General features: G+C 37.5%; 1 protein-coding gene across 2 annotated transcripts in view; it reads right to left on the minus strand.

Annotated features, from left to right (window-relative positions):
* Positions 1–1,620: 1,620 nt before the first annotated feature.
* Positions 1,621–19,897, minus strand: part of LOC126201939 (anaphase-promoting complex subunit 1) — a 367,756-nt gene continuing 349,479 nt past the window's right edge. For both annotated transcript variants that reach the window (XM_049936824.1, XM_049936823.1), the window contains exons 33-34: positions 14,341–14,472; positions 1,621–1,969 (exon numbers count right to left, since the gene is read on the minus strand). In XM_049936824.1, coding sequence (XP_049792781.1) covers positions 1,857–1,969; positions 14,341–14,472 — 245 coding nt within the window. In that variant the 3' untranslated portion in view covers positions 1,621–1,856. The remainder of the gene's footprint in view (positions 1,970–14,340; positions 14,473–19,897) is intronic.

Consider the following 19,897-nt stretch of genomic DNA (forward strand, 5'->3'; position numbering starts at 1 on the left):
AGCATGTTAGTGGGGTATGAATGCCCACTATACCACATGAGCCATTTAAACACTATGACACCCACTTTCCTAGTCTTCATTGACCAATCTGTCCAAAGAACAAACACAGAGTTCTGAAAGCTAGGAGTACTAGTTTCTACTTTAGCTTTTTCTGTTTGCAGTACTTGATTTCTCTCATCCTGAAGTTAAGCACTGGCCAGCAATTCTGTGTTCTTGCAAGTTTAACCATTCCACAACTGAATTTTCTATATGATATATACAAACACATGTCATATGAACAGTATTCGTCCCATAGCTTCTTGAGCTCTTCATGTGAATGGAATGTGAAGAAATTCTACATGTGGTAGAACGGAAAGTGCCCTCTGCATGCACTCTGTAGTGGTTCACAGAGTATGCATTGACGTGTAAAATACCATTTTAGGAAAAATGATGGGTGACTCTCAGTCCTTCTAAATGAAGAAAAGTGATCATGACATTCAATAAACATTTTTATTAGTAGTTAAGTTTTGGGCAGCATATTGCTGGAGAAACGATTTATTATTATGTGCAAGTAATGAAAGGTACATGGGTGCAGCATATCTGCAAGAAGGAATGATGAGTTTAGTATGTTCACCTGCTTTGGGGCCATTTGTACTTAGATGTCATGGCTTGGTAGTGTGTTGCAGCCACAGAAGAATGGCGCTCACAATAACAATAGTGAAGTCGTAGAAGAAGAACAAATGAAGCTGTAAAGCTGTCATTCTATCTTACGTTCTCAGCCATTTTGTTTGTCAAAATGTGATCTCGTTGTGGAAGATATTTGTATTTAACTAGTGGTGGTATGACTGTAATATGAATATCTGAGAGCAATGAATTTAATGTATAAAGAAGTTTAAATATAATGGTTTTGCAAGAAGAAATATTGTTGGTGAATACAAAAAAATTGAGAAGTATTCCTGCTTTCTTTCAGCCTCTAGCACTGAAAACAGAAAGGAGAAGAATACCACCAGTAAGAGAAGGAGTATGGTTATCCGGATCATACTAGCTGGTTTGGATACTAATTTTATGAAACAGTCAACCATGGGAATATATTGGCAAGAAAATGAAGTAAACCCAAAATAAACACTCCAGGTCGTAGATGTATATACGACTTAGTACCTTTAATCTCTTTGTATTTCCTGTTCCTCACCTCATCTATTGTTAAAAGTAACTTGTACTTCTCTCTGCATCCCCCTCATCCATTTCTACTTCTTGTACAAATACAAGTTTTGAGTCCAAATCATGGAGGTTCTGCATTGAGAGTACAGTTGCAATGATTTTCAACACATTATGACAGCAGTGTTTTAGTTCACTGGTGCTGTATTGTACATTGAGGCTGCATACTCTAAGATGTCAGTCATTTTAGTCTTTTCTGATGAACAGGTGGCGTACATATTTTACAATCTCAGAGTCTATGGGATTAAAAAATCCACCCATATTTGTTGAAAAAGTGAATTACGTCATTCAGATTCATTATTAGATGCATGTTTGGGACTGTACCTGAAGGACACAAATAAATAATGATGCAATTAAATAACTGATAAAAATAATTTATTCTAAACTTTTTAAATACAATACTGAAATAAATCAGTGTTACAAAAGATTCATAGTGACAAATTCCACTTTAAATTGCATGTAAAACCATGAATTCAGTGGAAAACAGTCTTGTACAGCATTTAATACACAACAACAAACAACATTTACAGTGTAACGCTCCAATTAAAAATTATGTCAAGTATCACAGCTTCATATGGTACACAAATTTCTTCGCCATCTTTCTCTGGTCTCTGTGACTTTTCCAACAAAACTATCGGAAATCACAACTGGCAAGACCTTCCTTAAAGTAGCATATTTTCTGTTGCAAAGATTGACGAAATCATTTGCAAAGTTCTTGGTGGTATGCGGTACTGCTGAAGTTTCAGATTCATGCTTAATGGATCAGCTACATTTGCTGTAATAAAATAAAGACAAATTAATAACAGCAAAAAGAACAATAAGCACACTACCGGTACTCAACTGTAGCTTTCACTACACACTTCTCTCCTGCAAAAACATCTATAAAACTGTATGCCCAGCATGCATCACCAAAAAGTACAAATTTCAATTCACACACTATTTCTACATGTAACTGTGCACTCTCCAACCTCCCCCCCCCCTTCTCCTCCTCTCACTGACCTCATCCACTAACTACTGCATATAACCCCCACCATCTAGGATTAATTAGTCTTGTTGCTTCTCCACCATGAGTATATGTTAAATTTTAATTACAAGGCATTCCATGCAATTAAGAAAATTTTCTATAATGATGTTCACTTTTGATTTTTATGCTTAAATGCATTTTTTTCAATCAGCTTGATTTGTTTTCATTATTAGTTTTTTTTTAAGTTCTTCATCCTTAAGGACCAATCTTGTGCAGCCACTAACAAAGCTTCTGGCTCTGATATCATTCTTTCTGTTTTAAGCCACAGACAGGGCTGATTTATAATAATAATAATAATAATAATAACGTCTGAGAAAGGAAAGAAATATTATTATTATTATTATTATTATTATTTCTTTCCTTTCTCAGACGTTATGTCTGGTTAAAAATGGAAAGTGACGCGGACCTTGATCAAGCGTGACTTCCTTTTAACTGTATGGTATATGTTATAACGCATTTAGGAACTTTCGAGTAATTGAACATGTATCAATAATTACAGATTTCTGTAGTTGTATATATACGTTTGGATGCAGCTGTATTGTGTTCATGTACTGGTGGATATTGTGGGGTATGACTCCTGTAGTTGATAGTATAATTGGTATAATGTCAACATTATCCTGATGCCTTATGTCCTTGACTTCCTCAGCCAGTTGGATGTATTTTTCAATTTTTTTCTCCTGTTTTCTTCTGTATATTTGTTGTATTGGGTATGGATACTTTGATTAGTTGTGTTAATTTCTTCTTTTTATTGGTGAGTATGATGTCAGGTTTGTTATGTGGTGTTGTTTTATCTGTTATAATGGTTCCGTTCCAGTATAATTTGTATTCATCATTCTCCAGTACATTTTGTGGTGCATACTTGTATGTGGGAACATGTTGTTTTATTAGTTTATGTTGTATGGCAAGTTGTTGATGTATTATTTTTGCTACATTGTCATGTCTTCTGGTGTATTCCGTATTTACTAGTATTGAACATCCGCTTGTGATGTGATCTACTGTTTCTATTTGTTGTTTGCAAAGTCTGCATTTATCTGTTGTGGTATTGGGATCTTTAATAATATGCTTGCTGTAATATCTGGTGTTTATTGTTTGATCTTGTATTGCAATCATGAATCCTTCCGTCTCACTGTATATATTGCCTTTTCTTAGCCATGTGTTGGATGCGTCTTGATCGTGTGTGGCTGTGTTAGATGATACGGGTGCTTGCAATGTAGTGTTTTCTTTTTTCAATTTACTTTCTTCATATCTGTTGATGTTATGTGATCTAAAGGGTTGTAGAAGTGGTTATGAAATTGTAATGGTGCAGCCATTGTATTTATATGAGTGATTGCTTTGTGTATTTTGCTAGTTTCTGCTTGTTCTATAAAGAATTTTCTTAAATTGTATACCTGTCCATAATGTAGGTTTTTTATGTCGATAAATCCCCTTCCTCCTTCCTTTCTGCTTAATGTGAATCTTTCTGTTGCTGAATGTATGTGATGTATTCGATGTTTGTGGCATTGTGATCGTGTAAGTGTATGGAGTGCTTCTAGGTCTGCGTTACTCCATTTCACTACTCCAAATGAGTAGGTCAATATTGGTATAGCATATGTATTTATAGCTTTTGTCTTGTTTCTTGCTGTCAATTCTGTTTTCAGTATTTTTGTTAGTCTTTGTCTATATTTTTCTTTTAGTTCTTCTTTAATATTTGTATTATCTATTCCTATTTTTTGTCTGTATCCTAGATATTTATAAGCATCTGTTTTTTCCATCACTTCTATGCAGTCGGTGTGGTTATCCAATATGTAATCTTCTTGTTTAGTGTGTTTTCCCTTGACTATGCTATTTTTCTTACATTTGTCTGTTCCAAAAGCCATATTTATATCATTGCTGAATACTTCTGTTATCTTTAGTAATTGGTTGAGTTGTTGATTTGTTGCTGCCAGTAGTTTTAGATCATCCATGTATAGCAAATGTGTGATTTTGTGTGGGTATGTTCCAGTAATATTGTATCCATAATTTGTATTGTTTAGCATGTTGAATAGTGAGTTCAGAGCAAGGCAGAACCAGAAAGGACTTAATGAGTCTCCTTGGCATATTCCACGCTTAATGTGTATTGGCTGCGATGTGATATTATTTGAGTTTGTTTGGATATTAAGTGTGGTTTTCCAATTTTTCATTACTACGTTTAGGAACTGTATCAATTTAGGATCTACTTTGTATAATTTGAATATTTGTAGTAACCATGAGTGGGGTACACTATCAAAAGCTTTTTGGTAATCAATGTATGCGTAGTGTAGCGACCTTTGTTTAGTTTTAGCTTGATATGTCAGCTCTGCATCTATTATCAGTTGCTCTTTACATCCTCGTGCTCCTTTGCAACAGTCTTTTTGTTCTTCATTTATAATTTTGTTCTGTGTTGTATGTGTCATTAATTTCTGTGTAATGACTGAAGTTAATATTTTGTATATTGTTGGTAGGCATGTTATGGGGCGATATTTTGCTGGGTTTGCTGTGTCTGCTTCGTCTTTAGGTTTCAGATAAGTTATTCCATGTGTAAGTGTATCAGGGAATGTGTATGGGTCTGCAATGTAACTGTTAAATAATTTAGTTAGATGTGAATGTGTTGAGGTGAACTTCTTTAGCCAGAAATTTGCTATTTTATCTTTTCCAGGGGCTTTCCAATTGTGCGTAGAATTAATTGCTCGGGTGACTTCATGTTGCAAAATTATCACTTCAGGCATTTGTGGTATCATCTTGTATGTGTCTGTTTCTGCTTGTATCCACCGTGCATGTCTGTTATGTTGTACCGGGTTTGACCATATGTTGCTCCAGAAGTGTTCCATGTCTGTCATGTTTGGTGGATTGTCTATTTTAATGTGTGTGTTACCTATTGTCTGGTAAAATCTCTTTTGGTTTGTGTTGAATGTTTGGTTTTGTTTCCTTCTATTTTCACTTTTTTTTTTTTATCTTCTTACAAGGGAACCTCCCCATCGCACCCCCCTCAGATTTAGTTATAAGTTGGCACAGTGGATAGGCCTTGAAAAACTGAACACAGATCAATTGAGAAAACAGGAAGAAGTTGTGTGGAACTGTGAAAAAATAAGCAAAATATACAAACTGAGTAGTTCATGGGAAGATAGGCAATATCAAGGACACAGAGACCACAGGAGCGCCGTGGTCTCGTGGTACGTGAGCAGCTGCAGAACGAAAGGTCCTTGGTTCAAATCTTACATCGAGTGAAAACTTTAATTTTTTATTTTCAGTTTATGTGACAAACTCTTACGTTTTCATCACTTTTTTTGGGAGTGATTATCACATCCACAAGAAAACCTAAATCGGGCAAGGTAGAAGAATCTTTTTACCCATTCGCCAAGTGTACAAGTTAGGTGGGTCGACAACATATTCCTGTCATGTGACGCACGTGCCGTCACCAGTGTCGTATAGAATATATCAGATGTGTTTTCCTGTGGAGGAATCGGTTGACCTATGACCTTGCGATCAAATTTTTTCGGTTCCGATTGGAGAGGCACGTCCTTTTGTCTACTAATCGCACGGTTTTGCGATGCGGTCGCAAAACACAGACACGAAACTTATTATAGTGAACAGAGACATCAATGAACAAACGGACAGATAATAACTATGCAAAAATAAATAAAATAAAATTTTCACTCATGGGAAGACTTGAACCAAGGACCTCTCTTTTTGCAGCTGCACACGCTACCACGGGACCATGGTACTGCTGAGCTCCCGTCCTCCTTGATGTTGCCTATGTGGCCCATGGACTACTCAGTTTGTATATTTTGCTTATTTTTTCACAGTTCCACACAACTTCTTCCTGTTTTCTCAATTGATCTGTGTTCAGTTTATCAAGGCCTATCCACTGTGCCAACTTATAACTAAATCTGAGGGGGGTGCGATGGGGAGGTTCCCTTGTTAGGCGTTTGGCCAATGCTTGTAATTTCTGCTTCTTTTCATCTAATTGCTCTATCGCTTCTTGTTGGGAGATTTTACCTAATCTTTTTCATTTTTTGTCTGATATTTCATTTCTTATAAATTTTATTAGCTGTCCGATGTCTTTCCTCAGTTTCTCTATTCTGATCTGTATCCTGTGTTGCCATGCTGGTTTTGTGAGTTTCTTCTGTGTGTTGGTTGGTTCTGATCTCTGCCTAGTGTGTATATTTAGTGTAGTGAGTGCTCCTATATAAACCAGTAGTTGTAACTCTTCCATAGTTGTATTTTCATTTATTTTGGTGTGTATGATTGTGTTGATAGTTGTTATTGTTGGTTCGACTTGTGGGTTATTTGGTGGTCTATGCAAGAAAGGTCTAATGTCTGTATTTGTGTCTTTGTATTCTATATATGTCAGCTGAAATTTTTCTTCTGTATCTAACATGTGTGTCACTTCGTGTTCTATTTGTGCTTGTTCTGGTGGCTGTCTTAAGATTTTGTTTTCCTCTGATCGTTTAATTGATGCGTGTTGTTCTTGGTTTGGTTGCCCTGGGATGTTTGAGTCCATTACTGTATTTTCTTCTTCTTCCGATTGCACATTATTTTGTTCCAGTATTTGTTGTACTTGTTGTTTGATGTTTTCTAATTCTGACTGGGGTATCCCGTTATTTTTTATTATTACACGGATCTGATCAGCTAGTCGTTGTTCTGTTAAAAATGTTAATTCTGGGTATCTGGTAATAAATGTTGTGTATACTTGTGATCTGTATCCAGTTGTGTTAGTTCCTAAGTTTGTTGCTTGGTAATAACAGAACATGAGGTGTCGGTTAACTTCATCTGACCATCTCATCCTCTGTCTCTGTTTTCCTTCTAGGGTGGTTGCAGGAAGCATATCCTGCAAAACACCTATATTTGGATTTAAATCATTTTCCGTGTGGCTGGCAGTGTCGTTACCATTGTGGACTGGCATAGGGTTCAAGCGTCGTCTCCGACCATGACAGCGCTTGTCCGAGACTTCATTAGTTCTGTCCTGAACCAACTAATCACACTAAAAGGGGGGTTAGCCCTATTACTGGTTTGTTCTTTTCGTCGCCTTTTACGACTGGCTGAACATACCGGAGGCCTATTCTTTTCCAGGGCCTCCACGGGGTTTATTATTATTATTATTCGAAGTATATGCAAGTATAGTTTGGAGCAATTTGCTTTTGTCTAGTAGAAAAATATTTTTATAAACACCTGACATATTTCTCCATTTCTGCCATTCTGTTTAGAATGGTACCTTCTCATTTCATCTCTTCCTTGGATTTCCCTTCCTTAAAAACAGCTGTCATACATTTCACTATTTTCTCTACTACTTCTTTCGTAACTTCAGCAACCCATTATCAGTCACTAACATCAGTTCATTGATGGTTGAACAACAAATCTTTCATCAAAACCTAGCCCTATTTTCTTTCCTTAGTGACTTATTTACTTCCTTTTTTGTTGCTATAAAGAAATTCAGGCATTATTTGCAGTGCAGCCAGGAAAACAGAACATAAAAGACCTTATAAACCAAAAGTGGATAGTTATACAATAATGTAACAGCCAGGATTACTCATTCAGGCATTACAAAAGCTGATCATTAGCCTCCTGGAAAGAAAGGCCTGAAAAATCAAATGCACACTTGATAGTCTCGATTAACAGTAGCTAGACCTTAGAAAGTCCAACAGGAATGACGTGTGAGTTGGTGCATGCTAGCAGCTTGCACATTTTTGGCCACAGGCAATATGGGTACTGGAATCAGCTTCCAAGCAGGTGATTTGTAAACTTCAAAACAATGGAAATTACTGATCAGATATATGAGGCTCTGAAAAAATTTGTTATTAATATTGCCTCTTTCTAGTACTAGATATGAGCAGACACACTGTTCCAGACATTACCATTTATAACCATAGCTAACTGGTTCACTAATCTTGTCTAGACAGACTGCTGGTACTTTAAGGTTAAGATTACACAAGCATTTAGATACAATAATACAAGCACAGATTTGCATAAGTGTAGTACAATACTTAATAATATATAATGTACAATTTTTTTTACAAGTTCATATTCACTAAACAGTAATTAATTTCATATACAGTAGCATATTGTTTGCGCATCCAATTTGCTGTTTGACATTCAAATAATTCAACTGAACAGTAGGTTTTTGACTAGATAACACAACACCTTTCTATGAAATTTCACCATTTTCAGAAACTGCATTTTAGTTTGTAGATGACTAAACACTTTATAAGCCTTTCACTGCTACACAGGTGCTCTCTGCATTCGGCGCCGAGATAGATTTTGCTATGGCTCTACAGCTGAGAGCCTCTGTTCTGGCCAATATGAATTATTTATCACGTGATTTTTTGAAAACTGTTGAGTGAAAAAAATTCATTTTTGCACATTTTAAAGTCTGATATCCTCACTCAATAACAAATTGAATTGCTTTTCATTATCCCTAATACTTACTGTGCTGCATCAAATTAAGTAAAACATTGCACAAAATTTTAAAGATTTTGCAGAGGTAAAAATTAATTACATAAACTTTGCTTATGTTTGATTTTTGCTTATACATTACAGCAAATGAAATGTAGATGAGACATAGAAATTTCATTTAAAATTGAGAGCAGAACAATATCTCATTTTATTCTCCAGTTATTGGGTATTACGTCCAATGGACGGTTGCGCATAACATGCCCAGTTCTCTCCGTGCAGATTTTCCAGTTACTATGAATTATTTATCATTTGGTTTTAAGAAAACTATTAGGTGCAAAAAATTGGTTTTTGCACATTTCACAGTCATATCTCCACTCCATAAAGGACTGCATTTCTTTTCATTATATGCCATAGTTACTGAACTGCATCAAATTAAATAAAACACTGCACAAAATTTTTAAGATTTTGCACAGGTAAAAACACATTGCACAAACTTTGCATATGGCTGATATTAGCTCTTACATGGCAATGAATAAAATGTAGATAAGATATCAAAATTTTATTTAAAATTCAGAGCAGACTGACATATCATTTGTTCAAGTTATTGGGTTTTATATCTGAAGGACAGTTACGCAGGATGCGCTCGCTCACGTCCTTGTGCATTACTAATCATGTGGTCATAAAAATCACCATATTTCATAAAGAATTCAAGATACTGAAACAAGGTTTTTGCAAATGATAGCATGCAATGAGGCATATATGTTGTATGATAAATACTTGAAACTTTTTCCAGAGGCTCAGACCACATACAGACATCCAAAACAAAGTGGAAAGCTTGTATGCTTTCGCAGCACTTTGGAAGGGGGCTAGCAGGACACGTATACAAACCCACTGCTGGGAAACTGTCCTGTGCCAAGGAGACCCCACAGCTTGGCATGTCTATGTTTTTCTTACTGTGTGTGGGCGGGGGGTGGGGGGGGGGGGTGGTGGTGGTGGTTATAATAGTGGATATCACTCCTCCTGCTGACTACTTCATGAAACTCCTTCACATACAAGCACTCATTGTGTATCCATGGGGTCTAATTCAACATGTTGAAGAGGGTATTGAAGCAGCCATTGAGGGGACAGGGTGCAACCAACTGCAGATTGTGGTGCACATTGGAACAAATGATGCCTGTCGTCTGGGCTTCGAAGTCATACTTGGGTCATTCCAGCTACTGGCAGAGAAGTTTGAGGAGACCAGCCTTGTGCATGGAGTTTCAGCAAAGCTCACAATTTGCAGTATTGCCCACAGAACTGACCATGGCTCACAATTTGCAGTGTTGTCCCCTGAACTGATCACGGCCCTTTGGTTCTGCGTCAAGTGGAAGGACTGAACCAGTGCCTTCAAAGCTTCTGTGACTTCCTGAACTTGCACCACAGGGTTGAAAACTGTAGGGTACCCCTAAATGGTAAGGTGTGTACTACACATCAGAGAGTGCTACTCAGGCGGCTGATTGTGTGTGGGGTGCACACGGAGGTTTTTTGGACTATGCAACTCTCCATCTAGTCCAGACAATGACAGCTGTAGAAAACCCAGAAGTGTCAGCGTAAGATCAAAATAAATGCCTCCCATAGGTGAGGGCATTAAAATCTTAATGCTAAACTGCCGAAGCATTCGCAACAAAGTGCCAGAGTTTGAAGTGCTCATGAAAAGCAATGAAGTTCACATAATACTAGGTACAGAAAGCTGATTGAAAGCTGAAATTGACAGCAGTGGGAGTTTTGTAAAAATGTACATGTATATTGAAAGGAGAGGAAAATGGGAAAAGGAAGGGGTGGATTTGTCGCAGTAGACAAGAAACTCAAATCCACCGAGATAGAAATTGAAGCTGCCTATGAGATTGTTCGGACAGGACTCAGTATCAAGGGTGGGCATAAAATGATAACGGGAACCTTCTATCACCTGCTTTTTGTGACTGAAAACTTTAGAGAAAACCTCAGTTCACTTGTACATAAGTTCCTCAATCATACTGTAATCATTGTTGGAGACTTTAATCACCCAACAATTAATTGGGAAGATTACAGTTTTGTTAGTTGTGGACATGATAAAACATGCTGTCAAACATTACTAAATGCCTTCTCTGAAAACTACCTAGAACAGATAATTAGGAAACCCACTCATGATGGAAATGTATTGGATCTAATGGCAACAAATAGACCTGACTTCTTTGAGGATGTTCAGACTGAAACTGGTATCAGTAGCCATGATATGTTTGTGGAAACAACGATTACCAAAGTACAAAGGACAACTGAAACAAGCAGAAAGATAGATATATGTTCGGTAAACTAGGCACAAAATCAGTAGTATCATATGTAAATGAGGAACTTGAAACTTCTAGCACATGGCAGGAGCAGGTAGAGGAGCTATGGCTCAAGTTTAAAAGAATAGTTAACTATGTACTGAGTAGATACGTACCCAGTAGAACAACTCATAATGGGAGGGAACCTCCACAGTATACAGCCACTGTAAAGAAACTTCTAAAGAAACAGATTCCTGCATAATAGGTGTAAAACAAAAGTTAGGTCTATACATAGAGAGATGCTGAAAGAAACACTTTTGGCTGGCAACAGAACAGTGCGTGATGCCTTCAATGACTACCATCATACGATGTTGCCAAATGATATTTCACAAAACCCAAAGAAATTCTGGTCATATGCACAGTCTGTTAGTGGTACAACATTAGTATCCAGTTCTTAGCAAATAAGGCAAGAAATGAAACTGAGGGAAGCATAGCAAAAACTGGAATGCTTAATTCCATTTTCAAATGATCCTTTGCAAAGGAAAACTCAGGAGAATTGTCTCAATTTAATCCTAGTACCACTGAAGAGATGAATGAAATAAGCATTGGTGTCAGTGCTGTTGACAAAACGCTGAAATTGTTAAAACTGAACAAAGCTCCAAGGCCTGATGGAATTCTTGTCAGATTCTACAATGAATTTGCAGCTAAGTTAGCCCCTCTTCTAGCCATAATCTATCATAGATCCCTTGAACATAAAACCATCCCCAGTTTTTTGAAAAAAGTGCTATCCTTGACATCAATTTGTTGCAGAATCTTACAACATATTCTGAGCTCAAACATAAGAGGTATCTTGAACAGAATGATCTCCTCAATGCCAACCAACATGGATTCCAAAAAAAGGCTCGCATGAAACTCAACTTGCACTGTTCTCACAGGACATACTGAAAGCTTCGGATCAAGGCAGTCACATAGATGCAGTATTTCTTGATTTCCGAACAGCATTTGACTCGGTACCACACCTACGCTTATTGCCAAAAATACAATCGTATGGGGTATCAAGTGAAATTTGTGACTGGATTCAGGACTTTTTGGTAAAGAGGACATAGCATGTTATCTTGGATGGAAAGTCATCATTACATGTAGAAGTAACTATGGGTGTGCCCAAGGGAAGTGTGTTGGGACCCTTGCTGTTCATGTTGTATATTAATGAGCTTGCAGACAATGTTAATAGTAAAATCAGGCTTTTTGTGAGTAATGAAGTACAGTCTGAAAGAAGCTGAATAAATATACAGTCAGATCATACAAGGTTTCAAAGATGAGCAAAGATTGTCAACTTGCTTTAAATGTTCAGAAATGTAAAACTGTGCATTTCACGAAACAACTATAATATCAATGAATCACTGTTGGAATTGGCCAACTCATACAAATATCTGGGTGTAACACTTTGTAGGGATATGAAATGGAATGATCAAACAGGCTCAGTGTAGGCTAAAGCAGGTGATAGTCTTCAGTTTATTGGTAGAATACTGGGGAAGTGCAATCACTCTACAAAGGAGATTGCTAACAACTCACTCGTGCGACCAGTTCCAGAATACTGCTCAAGTGTGTGGGGACCCATACCAAATAGGACTAACAGTAGTTATTGAACGTATGCAGAGAAGGGCAGAACGAATAGTCACAGCTTTATCTGATCCATGTGAGTGTGCCACTGAGATATTGAGGAACTGAACTGGAAGACTCTTTAAGATAAATGTAAACTATCCAAAGAAAGTCTATTACCAAAGTTGCAAGAACCAGCTTTAAATGGCGATTTTAGGAATATACTACAATACCCTATGTATCACTTAAACAGGGATGGTGAGGGTAAGATTAGAATAATTCCAATCAACACCAGCTTTTCTGAACTGTGCACGCGGGAACTCTCCCTGCACTATATACTACGTTCCCATTACCACCTTTGCCTCAACCTTTGTTAGTCATTGTCCGTCACACCCATATCCCCTTCCCTGTTCCCACTCCAGCACTAGACAGCCCTCTACTCCACCAAACATCCACTCTTTCTACTTCTCTCCTTTTCCATCCCATCCCTGTATACTCCCACATGCAGTACTCTATTGTCGCCCACCACTATCCTGCTATCGTTCCCCCACCCTACCCCAGCCTCTTCCTGACCCCCACCACCCAGATTGCTTCTCCCATCAGGTGCAGCTGCTCACTTTGGAAGAAGGCCTTTTGGCTGAAAGCTTACTTGTTTGAGTGTCTTTTTGATGTGCCTATCTGCAACTCAACATTTCCGCTTAAAGGATAGCCAGTTTCATGGCAAGCTCCACAACAGACTGTTTCGCATCCAGTTGCAAGCCATTACATTCCATCAGGTCTCATAATTCCATCAGGTCGAATCAGCCCATTGGTACGAACCTTTGTGATCACAGTCATGGATCTTTTTCATTTGGTGCTCACTGCACAAGTTAATAGTTTGTTATGAACATTTGTCAAATGATAACGTTGTCCATTTTGTGATGTGTAATACATACATCACATAGAAGACTGACCTCTCTACCTCCCAGACACTCATTTTCTGTTGCCCTCCAGATTTACATGTTGAGACTTTAGCAGCTAATGTTTTTCCTGTCACAATTGTTAACAGAACACTTCCAAATGAGCCTTACTGAAGATTGAACTTGGGACCTAGGGTTCCTTGTGAGAAACATCAGGCAAATGTTTGATTTCCTTATTTCATTAGAAATAGAAATGAAGTCCTTTTGTCTGTTTTAATGTATGTGATTTCTGATTAGCTGTTTTCCTTTTGTGTAATTTTTTTAACCCTATAAAACTGATTGCTTTTGGTATACCTTCAGCCCTCTGGCAATGAACAATTGTTAAAACAACTGTGTGTGTGGTTTCAGGTTTTCGGGCGCTAAACAGCATGGTCATCAGCGCCTAGTTAAAACTACTAAAAGAACACTACATAAATAATGCCCAACATGGAGTCTATAAAATTAGCCACAAAATAATCAGCACCCAGTGTTGGGGCAGCAAAGCACATTCCTGTCAACAGGTTGAGACTCTTCCACTTAGCAAGAAAAATATCTCCACTATCTTATAAATAAAGTGTCATATATTATGCAAGACGTTTGTGCTTCTTTGACGATAAGTTCATTGGAGAATGAGCAAAGGCTCAGACTGGACAAGGATAATGAGTAGTTACAAAATATTTTACTACCTGGACCTCTTCTAGTTATAAATGAAATAAAAACAATGTATCAGTATAATATTATGAAAAGTTTCTCCTTTGAAATAAAGCTAAATGGTGGCCAGTTCTCTGAAATATTGCAGTACCCAAATGTTTACACTATACTAAAAGCTCAATTGAATATCACATTTCAGTTGTATAAAGTTTGCAGAGATTAAGATGTCTATGACACAGAAAAAAATTAATCTGTAGCAAATTACCTGCTTCGAGTGCCTCAAACTTTCCATAATACGGTATTTCATGATAAGTGAGATACATAGTCAATCGTAGGGCTGTTTCAGTTCTGCAGCACAGCTCGCCTTTCAGATAAGCTTTTAGAGGCAGTGAAAGATCTGTTGGAAAGGTGCACAGTAATTAATTATAAACAAAGTGGTACTCATAACTAAGTGAATAGTGACTGCTAATTTATTAACAAAATTTTTATTTCTGTAACAGCTAATTCATATACAAGGCACATTCAGAAAGTAATAGCCTTCACTTGTTTAAAAATCAAAAAGGTAATACACTAGTGACCTCAGCAATGCTGATATGTACAGGAATTAGATATACATCATTAACTCCTCCTTCCCCTCCTTCCTCTCTGCTCATGTCCTCTCTCTGTCCAATTCCCCCACCACCCCCACTCTCTATTCCCTTACACCTCTTCTCTCACCTTGAGCCTTATTTATCATTATTACAAACAAAACCTTGACTGGGAACTGAAGTGGCTTAAAAATGAATGGGTTGATCAATTATGATGATGATAAATATAAATGGTATGAGAGAGAGCTCTTCAACTGCTGTGTCTGTGAGGATGGTAGAGTCAATGACAGTATTTCACATAGTTTTAATCTTCAAATGGGTAAGATTACAAAGTGTCAGATGGTTCAGATTCTGTAGTAGTATTCTAATTATAAGCTGATAAGCCATAAATACAACTTTCCTGTTTTTGGTAAAACTAATGGTGAGCAAGAAAACAAATCAGCACATTGTTTTGTATACAAGAGCTTCTCGAAATTTTTGGCAAAACTTTATCCATTTCTATATTATGTATTTAAAAATATATAGCCTGTCTCTGTCCAAACGCTTAATCTCAAGTAAATTGGTCACGAACTTTGGAGATTTTTGGCAAGAACCTATCCCTTACTTACAGACACACACACACACACACACACACACACACACACAGTGGGTCACCAGTGTTTAAAAAGCAATGTAACTGATGCTGACACTAGTAATTGCATATATGACACATGGGGCTGCAAATGTTGGGAAATACCCCAAAAGTGGATGACGTGTTGAAAATGTGACATCACCAGATGACATACTTAGCTGCATGTGCAGTGAAGGAACTTGTCTGCCCTACTCTCGCTGGCAGTGGACAGTTGTACACACTGCTCCACTAGGCTATTCTGTTTTCATAAATGTAAACTGATTAATCATAGTCCCGCATTACCACTACCGTGAACACTACCATATCACACTGAATAATGCAAGAATGAAAACAGAGTAGCCTAGCGGAGCAATGTGTAGCACTAGGCCCCACCAGTTAGTGTAGGATCAACAAGCCCAACTGCTCCACTGCACGTGCAGCAAGATACGCCATTTGCTAACATTACTCATTCAACATTTGTCATCCACTTTTGGGGTATTTGCCAACATTTATGGTCCCATGTGTGTTACATTAAATTACTTGTCTCAGTGTCATCTATATTGCTTCAGAGTTTTTTTAATGTTAATAAGAATCACCCTATATAGTGAAACCCTTATTTTACAATTTCGTCCAGACCACAGTTAAAAAATGCAAAACTGAAGAAAATGCAGAATCAAGGAAAATGTGAAAACCCAAAACATGAGCAAAAATATATATTTAATTAGTATATATGATTAAAAACTGTAATCTTCTCCAATACAGTGTATAAAATAAGTATAAACAAAGGAAATTAAATGTTTATACAAGAATTTGTGGTGCTGAATGTCATTAGTTCTTAAAAAATCACAGATGTGTAACAGCAAGTAAAAACTTGACAAAAATTGAAATTGGGATCTGGGTAAAAAGTAATCAAACCATTTTCGACATGCTATTACCACAAATTATAGATCAAAACACACATTTTTGAGAGATTTTTCCTTTGTGCTCATCCAGAAAAAAGCATAAATTGGTGAACATGATGAATTAAACCGAAAACTGTGAAGTATGGCAAAAGGCATCCGAATCTAACATGCAGAGGTGTGTGTTTTCCTTCTGTAGCCAAAGGCAGTGCAGCATACCAGTAATCTAAGATGAGGGTGCAGTGACCTCTAGTATATTGCTTGGAAACTTCTCCTTGTTTATTGTGCTGAGGGGAGAGCTTGTTCACACCCAAACGAGATAAGACGTCGCATCAAAATGATGTAAGAGAGCATTCACATGGTATGTTGATCTGTCGATCAGTGAATACAAATCGAGTTGACACGAAAGTAGCTTAGTCCAGCTAGGGAGGAAATGTTATTGACAGCTTTCAACCTTAAATAAATCTTGCCCATTCATCCCCCCCCCCCTTCCATCTACAGCAACTAAGTGCTCGCTCCCCCACCAAAAAGGGTAGCTGGTACAGTCCAGAGTATCTACACACCAAGTAAATTCCTTGGCCCTCACTCATCAGTGCATGTGTTTTACCTCATTTGATTGTTTGTACTAGCAGTGTTTTGCAATTTGAAATAAAAATGAAAGTTCTCAAATGTGAAGTTTGCGGGTACGAGTACAATAGTTGTACAACTCCAAAGCAGCATATTTCCAAAGTCCACCCATAGCAGCTGAAGGAAATCATACCTGCTGTAAGAAATTGTGCACCATAATGTGAAATACTTTTAAAATTAAAATATTAGATCACAAACTACAAACAATACGTCTAGGTTAGGTTGAAATGTGTGTTAGAAATAGTGCACTGTAATGTGAGATACTTCCAAAATTAACATATTAAATCACACTCAAACAATAAGTCTAGGTTAGGTTGGAAGATGATAATTTGGTGGGCCTATTTAAATAAAAGAATTACTGTACATGTGATGCAATGAGGAGCACTTCGGAGAAAAGGAATCAGTCCCGACACAAAAATTTACAGCAGCTACAATTTAAATTGTTTTAGTCAATTTTATAAAATTAGTTATGAGATAAAGTAATTTTTCTTTTATGTCTGAAATAAAGCTAGCAAGCAAAAATATACAATACCACACCAGCTAAGTGGTAAAACCATAAGCACAAGTGCAGACATCTGCTTAATGACAAACTTTGTCACCATTACTGTTATTGTTTAATGCTTTTCTTAAGTGGAACACTTCATAAGCTCACTGCACTTCATATCCTCTGCCCTGTCAAATTATTATTTTAGGCTCGATGACAAAAACAGAAAAGTGATAAAATGAGTTTACTTCCCCAACTGACATTAGAAGCTTATTAGAAGTCAGCTGTACACTCTGTAAAATGTAAATTTAAAAGACAGCTCAGGCGCTACAGTTCTGATTCATGCCTTTATCACTGCTGCCATCTTTATGATGCAAAGTATATATGTGAGTAGTGAATGTAGCTGTTGCAACTATACTATGTCAGATTTGAACACGAAAGTCTTTAAAATGTGCCATCACAAAACCGTGGTTCTATTTCCGTGTGACACCTCTGCCACAGAACATGATCTGCACGAAAAGTATATTCTCAACACTTCACAAAACACTTTCACCCGTATCTGCACTCTTGTAGTTGAAGGGCTACTTCCCCTCTCCACACATCCAGCACGTGAGCTGATTTTACAGGTAGAATTGGAAGGAAAATCAGCACTGGCCGTATTTCTTTGTTTCATTGTCAGCAAAATCAATTTTCGGTCACTTAGTGACCATCCTCAGTGCTGTAATATACAATTAAAATTGGTAGGCACTGGTATCAAGCTATAACCACAAGCTTAGAGAGATCACATAAACATTTTGCAGGTGTTACAGTGGTGTGGTGGCTGCTCTGACTGTTGGGTGACGTAACAAGTTGCCAGTCAATAAGAGCTCACTAGCCGAAAATAGCCAGTGTTTCCTTGATTCTGAATGAGTATATTCTTCAAAACTCAGTATCTGAATTTAAGAGGTTGACGATCGATATTGTCGCTGCATACAGTCCACTGAAAATACACAAAACAGAGAGACTGAGCTATAAGTGGCACAAGAAAAGGTGGCGGTGCTCAGCCTCTTCATTACGTATTGGTTCGGTCCAGAACACTGTCCTGTTTCTCCGTTGCTGCTGCAAACTTGCAGTAGTTGTCATAAAATTGCACGGTGAAGCTAAACATTGCATTGGCAACGCCGATTGGATTATGTCCGCATTTCCTCTCTGACAACTCTCCTCTCTGCAACGACCGAAAATGTCCCCTTAACTCCATGACCACCTGTGGTGTGAACTGTCTGTCTTTTGTGCCACTTATAACTCGTTCAGTCATCAAATGTCAAGAGGAAGAAAAAGCGACAAAGTCAAGCGAGATGTTGAGTAAGAAGGTAGAATGGAAGTAAACTTTACCAGGAAGAAATGTAAAACTTGGGAATTTTTACCATTGATTGTATAGATTCCATAGATTGCAAAAAATGTAAAATCAGAGTAACCGTGTGTGTGTGTGTGTGTGTGTGTGTGTGTGTGTGTGTGTGTGTGTGTGTGCGCGCGCGCGCGCATGCACGCACTGTCTGACCAAATATTCATCTGAGCATCATGTAAAAATTTGAAGTAAATTGGCCAAGAACTTTTCCAGGTATTTGGAAACAAAATTTCCCTTTTATTTATTACATGTAGATTTATATATTTAGAAATTCACAGGCATACAACAGATACTATTTTTCGATGTCGTCACTTTAGTTCTCAAAGCACTCTACGAGCCAACAGATAGGCTTCCTAACACCTTCATCAAAAAAGCACACTACCACTTCTCAGGCACTCTGGACCTCGTTGTCAATACAAAACCTTCTACCATCTATAAACCTCTCCAGAGAGGTGACAAGATGAGGATCTAAAAGGTATCAGATCAGAGCTGCAAGGGTGATGGTTGCTGATGTCCCAACTGAATGAATCAAAGAGTCGCTTTCTGGCTCTGGTTGGGACTGGATGTTCGCTGTCATGCAACAAACACACTCCCTTTGTTAATGTTCCCCTTCTTTTGTTCTGTACCTCTCTTTATAGTCTTATAGGATTTCATAGTACAGTGCGACTTCAACTGTTTCCCCTGGGGCAAAAATTTAATGCGAAGAATTGCTTTACAGCCTCAAAAGAGAAAAGATATAATTTTTCAGGTCAAAACAACAGTTTTGAATTTTTTCATTGATGGTGAGGAGGGATGTCATCACTGCATTGAGTACACTGGAGAACAACAATCTGTTTGTCTTAGATCTGTGAGAGGTTTCTGACTAACTTTGGCCTCAGCATCCAAAATAACTATGGTTTTTGTCTATTATGTTAAGTTTTTAAGCTACAGAATAGCCCCTCTGCCTCAAAAGTCATACAGAATGTGCATATCAAAGAAAATAAAGTGGAAACTTACCAAATATACTGTTCACAAAGAATCATTTTCTTCATACAAAGGCTCCAAATAATTACTGCAAATTAAATAATGTTCACACAAACAGTACAGTTTCTTTGCCAAATGGTAAACATACATATTCTGGGGTGTTTAATCTGTGGACATTCTTGCTTGAAGCTCCAACAATAGTCACCCATCATATGCACATCCAATCTCCTTGTATACCATGCCTCCATGGCCTTCAAATCCTGGTGGG

Source organism: Schistocerca nitens, chromosome 1 (assembly GCF_023898315.1).
Source record: "Schistocerca nitens isolate TAMUIC-IGC-003100 chromosome 1, iqSchNite1.1, whole genome shotgun sequence".
Classification (NCBI taxonomy): domain Eukaryota; kingdom Metazoa; phylum Arthropoda; class Insecta; order Orthoptera; family Acrididae; genus Schistocerca; species Schistocerca nitens.